General features: G+C 41.2%; 1 protein-coding gene across 1 annotated transcript in view; it reads right to left on the bottom strand.

Moving 5' to 3' along the window:
- Positions 1 to 6255: 6255 nt before the first annotated feature.
- LOC119417118 (cornifelin homolog B-like) overlaps positions 6256 to 7144 on the bottom strand; it is a 5676-nt gene continuing 4787 nt past the window's right edge. The window contains exon 3 of the mRNA XM_037684333.1: positions 6256 to 6423. Coding sequence (XP_037540261.1) covers positions 6256 to 6423 — 168 coding nt within the window. The remainder of the gene's footprint in view (positions 6424 to 7144) is intronic.

Raw genomic sequence — 7144 nt, 5'->3', positions numbered from 1 at the left:
CAGGGTGTACCCCGCCCCTCGCACAGTGATTGCTGGACATGGGCACCAGCGACCCCCGTGACCCAAAATGGAATAAACGGGTAAAGAAAATGGATGGATGGATGGATGGTTGTTTCTTTGTTGTAACGTTGATTCTTGGCAATAAATCTAATGATGCTAAACAGCTTGTTCTGTTACTGACTCTAGTGTGGTGTCTGTTGGATTGGATGGTGGGAGTCTGAAGAAACAAGACACGTTGGCAATATAACATATTCGTTTAACAAACAGTAACATGCGGAAGAACCATATACAGCCACAACAGCCTGGCACCTCCCCCTCATGCTGCTCACCAGCCTAGTCACACATATGGCATCCCATTCTGCGACCAGCTTTTGTCAGAATTAAGACGTTTAGGTTATTTTGCTCATGCTGGAACAAAGGGCTGAGATATTCAATGGGGTTGATGTCAGGACTGTTCCATCCTCTGCTCTCAAATTCTAACACGTGGCACTGTTGAAACAAAAATAATGTATGTGCTTTAGGCTAGCTTGTTGCCGCTTTTAACAAACATTTTGCAACTTTTAGCTAGCTTTTTGCTGCTTTTAGCTAGCATTTTACCATTTTTAGCTCCAAGCTACTGTTTTGTTCTTTTCAGATAGCATTTTGCAGCATTTACCTTACAGTTAGCTTTGTATGATATTTAGTGTTTAGCTAATTGTTTGTTACTATTAGCTTTTAGGTAATCCTTTTATTTAGCGTTTGGCTAGCATTTAGACAATTTTAACTAGCATTTTGCTATTTTTAGCTTGCCTTTTTTACATTTAGATTTTAGCCCACCTTTTGTTACCTGTTACTTTAAGCAAGATTTTTGCTACGTTTACCTAGCATTTTGCTACTTCGAACTTATAAGTTGCTTTTTTCTGTTTTCAGTTTTTAGCTAGACTTTGTAGTACTTTTAACATGTAGCTTATATTTTTGCTCTTTTTAACTATCATTTTGCTACAAAGGCTATAGGTTTTAGCTAGCTTTTTGTTACTTTTACCTTTCAACCTCTTTATTGCATGTTCATTTTAGCTAGTCGTTTGAGACATTTTGCCTTTTGCTTCTTTAAGCTTTTAGTTAACATTTTGCTACTTTTTAACAGGTGTCAACAATGTGGGTTCCATCCTGGCCGTAGAACTGGATCAGCTCTTTATTCTCACTAGGGTCCTCGAGGGGTCAAGGGAGTTTTCCCATCCAGTCTACATGTGTTTTTTGGACTTGGAGAAGGCATTTGGCCACGTTCCTTGGAGCTAACAAAAGCTAAAGGGCTAAAGTTGAGGCACGTCCAACGAACCTCTGTTATCCATCTACGAGGCAGGACAGGTCTGTTGTCACACGTGTGCACTCCTGGTGATTAATGTGCAGTTGCGTGCTAAGCGTTGTTGTCTATTGCTCTGTTGTCTGGGTGGAATGAAATTTTACTGTACATAGACTCCAGTACTAGAGGTTATGGTAACCCTAACCGCACTGGAGCAACCAAAATCATTTTCCCAGAATGCATTACAGTGTAATAAAAAAATAGCGGCATCATTGTGACGTTATTTTTATTTATTTATACAAACTAAGCAGCCTAAGAGATTTGTACTGTCCTGTTTTAATAGCTGAAGTACAGTAGATAAGGTCTATTGTTCTCTAACTTGGGCTTGGTGGGTCACTGTGACCCAAGAGAAGATGAGGGGTTAATCATTTCAGCACACAATCAGAGTTTAATAGTGACAAGATCACGATAAAGTGAGACAGATGTCGGAAAAAAAAAGGTAAACAATAGTAAAACTGACTGACAGTTGATTTGGTTTCTAGATTACAAAGTGATAAAGGGTAAGAACTGAATAGGCTGCTATAGGTCTTTGTTTCTGGAAAGTTTCATCTTTTCTGTCCACACAGAGACACCAAAAACTGAAAAATCTTTTTGGGAAGTGAAAATGCAGCAGAAAAGCTCTGTTTAAAAAAAAAAAATCTAGAGTAGTGCAGAAAAGGTCTTCCATCAATCTTAATTTCTCCAAAAAGAAATCGTTCAGAGAGTTGTTTAGTTTAAAACCTTACTTTCAAATGCCTGATCGATCCTCCAAAAAATGTGCAATGTTAATGTAAAGCAGCTGTTAAATATACTGTAATTCAAGGGTTCCCAACTGTGTTCCTTGAGGAACACCGTCCTGCATGTTTTAATTGTTTCCCTGCTTTGACACACCTGATTTGAATGAACGGGTGATTAACAGGCTTCTGCAGAGCGTGAGGAAGTAATTCACTAAATCAGGTGTGTTGGAGCAGGGAAACAACTAAAACATGCAGGATGGTGTTCCTCAAGGACTAGTGTCTGGAACCACTGCGTGTAGTATATGGTTCACTATGATTAGCTAAAAAATATCTACCTGCATGAGTGTTCAGTGACTTTTCAGCAACCTCCATCAACCCAACCAATTCATCCTGAACCGAAGAACACCGTAAACCGTGGCGCTTTTTAATGAGCCGGCTTCATGTAGGTTGGAATGTAAACACCATGCTGAAACAGGTGTGAGACTGATTGGAAGAGCAGATAAACCTTGATGGCATTGTTGAAGTTTCAGCAGGTTTTCTTAGCGTTGACGCAGAGATGGCATAATTTATTTACTCAGAGAGACCAAAGATTGAGACGCTGGTTCAGTTCGTGTACCTCAATGCCGTACTGCTTGCGTATGGACGCCCTGAGGGCTGTGGTCATGGGGGGGATGAGTCCAAAAGCGTCCAGTAAAGGTAAACACAAACATTCTCCGGCATCCTTTGCCGTTTTACAGGCGAAGCAGGGAAAACACCAAAATGCAAAGCAACATGGGGAAACAAAAGTTATGAATTTTACCTTTGATAACATCCATCTGTGAGGTCAGACAGGTGTGAATTCACCATTGAGTCTAGTTGGAGATATTCTGTTGTCCTGAAGGTCTATAATTAGGTTCAGACCACATGCAGACCAGGAAGTCTAGTCTTTATTAATGTACAGATGAGATCAGAGGTTAACAGGTATTCTTGTCAGGAATGTTGGGCTTTTAATGATTGTTTTTGAAAAATTATTTGTGGAACAACTGTACAACCAGTACCACAAGCAGCAAAACAACCCCAGAGCATGACGCTTCCACCACCATGCTTGGCAGACAGAACTAGGTATAGAATCGAGGTTTGTAAGCACCATCTCAACTCCTGCAAACATAATTATTTTTCAGGGTGGAATGACTGTACAACACACAACTACACCCGTTTTTAAAAGCAAACCTTTGGTGCACAAGTTTGGTTTTACTGAGGATTTCCTCTAATCTACACCTGGTCAGATTTTTATATACAAGCTCAAAGATATACGTACATCAGTCTAAAGGGTCCTGCATACTCCATACCACCCTGAACACGTCCAATCTTGTCTGATCTCAGAAGCTAAGCAGGGTTGGGCCTGGTTAGTATTTGGATGGAAGACCGCCTGGGAATACCAGGTGCCGTAATGTGACCGAGCGGTCTTGCGTGACAAAAAATTGCATCATTTTGTTCTTAGAATAGCTTTGCCTTCAGAGTGGATTTACTGTGATAGTCCATAGGTCTCACCCCTAAGATATTATACCCTGATTCTAGGTGACACTCCTAGAAGCTAGTAACTTATCCCTAGGTGTCACATCTCGGAGACTCTAACTTGACCCAAGGTGTCACACCTAGGAAATTCTTACCTGACCCTAAGTGTTCACCCTAAGAGATTGTACTGTATCCTGATTCTGGGCATCACCTCTAGGAAACTTAGTAGTTAATTGTTGTTACTCCTACTGTAGAAGTTTCTAAAATGGCCCTAGGTATCATCCCAATAGAATTCAAACTTGGCCTTTAGTTGTCACCCCTACAATAGTCCAAGTTGACACTAGACACCAGCCCAATAAGATCCTAGTCCCCATTGTCCCTAGTGACACGAACAAGTGCAAAGTCTCAACGTTTTCCTGGGATGGACTAGTGACTAGTCCGGAGAATTCTCCACCTCTTGCCCAATGGCTGCTATATTTAGACACAAACTCCTTGCAACCCTGCACAAGATCAAGTGGGTCTAGAAAAAGGATGGATGGACAAAGCCCAAGACTCACGCCACTTAAAATCCTGCAGTGTGAACAACGGGACAGGTTAGAGGAGACATATGGAGTCCTTTCTGACCCAAGCTGACAAGGCCTCAGTAAAGTCAGTGGCATGGTTTGGAGATGAAGTGAGCAAGAAGTGAAATGAAGCTGGCTGAAGAATTCTGAGCTGAGATTGTTACGTAACTTTACTCAGAAAATCTGATTCTTTGAGTGAAGGAAATATTTTCAAGACTAGACGCACCTAAACCAAATTCTCCGGTCTCGTGTTTCTAATGGTTGTCCTCTGGTTCTTAGTGAGTTTAGACACCAAAACACGTGTCCCCAAGTTCCAAAAAAGTGTTTTATGCAACATGCCCCCTCCAAAAATGGAAGATGTTACAAAAGTTCTTCATTTAAAGGGTTTCTGTTGTGTATTTTATTAATGCTAAAACAACAAGCAGATGACGTAGCCTAATAAAACTTGTTTCGGCTGCTCCATTCTTCAGGGGTCACCGCAGTACGCGATCTAACACTGGATGTCCTTCCTGATGGAACATGGACTCGAACCCGCAACCTCAGGATTACGAGAGCTGTTGTATTAATGTTCTCAAATGTTATTATGCTGGTTCATCCCACATAAAATGACCTCTCAGTGACCCCGAGGTGACTGTGGATTATAGGAGGCGCAGATGACTGCCAACTAATTAAATTGTTTTTTTTTTTATTTAACCTTCATTTAGTCCCACTGAGTCACCAGGATTCATTTTCAAGCGAGACCCGTTTGGGAGCAGATGGTGGGGGTTGAGGGTCTTGCTCAAGGGGAGGCAGGTGTGGGTGTTTCACCGTTTCCCCCCACTTTTGATGTCCTGGGAGATGAACCAGCAACCTTCTGATCACCTTCTCTAACCTCTGCGCCACCAACCCCCTTTTAGCTTCAGCTTGGCTAAATTTTTAGCTTTTAGCTACTGGATTGGCTATTGGCTATTAGCCACTGTTTTGCTAATTTTACGTTTTTGCTATATTTAGATTTTGGCTTTGATTTTTGCTCAGCTACTAATTACCAAATTTAACTTTTAGCTACATTTTTGCTAGTAGTATTTTTTTTAGCTGCTCTTAAGCAAATTTTTAGCATTTGGCCAGGATTTTTGACAAGTTTAGTTATTAGATTCAGTATTGCTCCTTTTAGCTTTTAGCTATACCATGTTTCTAGTTTTAGCTATGATTTAGGTCATTTTAGAATTTAAATACAGTTTTGGTCATGTTACCTTTAAAGAGTCTAGCTAAAACAAAAACAAACAAACAAAAAGGCTTTTAAAGGCCTGAAGGAACGCACACTGCCCTCTGCCTTTCATACCAGAGCTAAAGACTAAATCGTCTCACTGTACGTCGAGGGGTGACGAAGCTGTTGCTGTTCTGCTCAAACCTTGAAAATAACAAGAAGCACCACTGCAGACATGATGTGATTTGTTAGTGAAGACTCTCAGCTACTACCACACCCATTTTTAGCTCAATGTCTATAAAACTGGCTGAGTTAGAGCTATTTTTGTGTTGGGTGATTTCGATGAGCTGTGGTAGCCACCTTTAATTGGGTTGACCCCAAAAGCTAAACAGTTCTAGACGTGAACCCAACGATTATTTGCAGAGAGTTTCATTTAAACCTGTCCAGTGGTTTATTTTGCTAACAGACAGACAGGGTCAACGCCAAGAATCAATGCCAAAATTTGAAGCAGAGATTTTTCCCAATATGTATTGCTTAGAGTGCGTGTTGTGGAGGACTCTCAGCTACTGCCACGCCAAACTACAGCTCCAAATCTGCTAAATTAGCTGGGCTGTCGCCTGTTTGGTGTTTCCTAAAGTCGATTAGCTGTGGCAGCCATTTTGAAAGGGGTTGACTCCAAAATATTATCAGCTGTAGATGTTTATCCTGGGATTACTTTCTGCAAGTTTCAATTAAATTTGTCTTGTGGTTCGTTAGATATTTTGCTAACAGACAGACACTGATTTAGACAAAACCATTATTGCTCAGCTTTTACTTACTAGATTATTGTTAAAAATCTGGATAGTTATAAATGTTCACAACAATGAGATTATTACTCAAAATTAAACTATTAAAAAAAAAAAGACTTGTATTAAATGTGTTTTCCTCTGTGGGAGCAGCTGCAGGAGGTCCTGGCTCGGTCTAGATCAGGTGCGCCTCCTGCTGGGAGGTCAGAGCAGAATATCTGTGTGCGGAGGAGGAGGAGGAGGCGGCGTGGGATGCTGCTCTTCTCTTCAGCTCTCTGGAGATCTGGAGCCAGGACAGAGGGTAGCAGCAGCATCCGTACAGGCAGTCGCTCCACGCGCTCCCCTGCAGAACAGAACAGTTCAGGTGGGAGGCGCCGACACCAGGTGAGCATTTGCATTCAGGTGCAGAAAGTACAGCGTTATTGATTTTTACTCCTGCAGGCCAGAAATGAATTCATCTGTGGTGTCATATAAGCCTCCGCACTTGGATTTACAATGAAAACATCTGTAAAATGAGAAAAGCAGCAGAAACAAGAGTGAGAGGTTTAACGAGCTCGTTTGTTCATTATTATTATTATGTTATTGGTAATTCATTAGGCCAATAATTGTTTAATCGATAAAGCGTCCTGAGGTGATCCAGTTTTACCGAAGGGACGGTCACAGAACACGACAAACACTGTGAGTTATATAAAACATCCAAGTCAAGGTGGGAGGTGACACGAACCACCAGAATAATTCCTCCTCCCACAGTCGACCTCGTTTGATTCTGACGGACGAAGAAGAAAATCTGTTTTAGAACAAAAACAACAACAACCTTTGTACGTTTTGTGTACCTGTAACCGTGCGCAGCTCTAAATGTCTCTAACGATCAGTTTAAAACTCACTCCAGGGTGGAAAGCAGAATTTATTTAAACGTTGTTGCACAGGAAAAATAGACGAAGTTACTGAAAACTCTCGAAAACTGTTTTTACTCTTCACCTCTGATATGATGGAGCTCAGAAGTGGCCACAAATATAAATGTATTTTCTGTATCACTCTTCATCGATGAAGTCGGACAGGCTGAA

The sequence above is a fragment of the Nematolebias whitei genome, chromosome 1 (assembly GCF_014905685.2).
Source record: "Nematolebias whitei isolate Nwh7 chromosome 1, NemWhi1, whole genome shotgun sequence".
NCBI classification, from domain to species: Eukaryota; Metazoa; Chordata; class Actinopteri; order Cyprinodontiformes; family Rivulidae; genus Nematolebias; species Nematolebias whitei.
The sequence above is the reverse complement of the archived record's forward strand: the minus strand, read 5'-3'. Positions and strand labels throughout refer to the sequence as shown.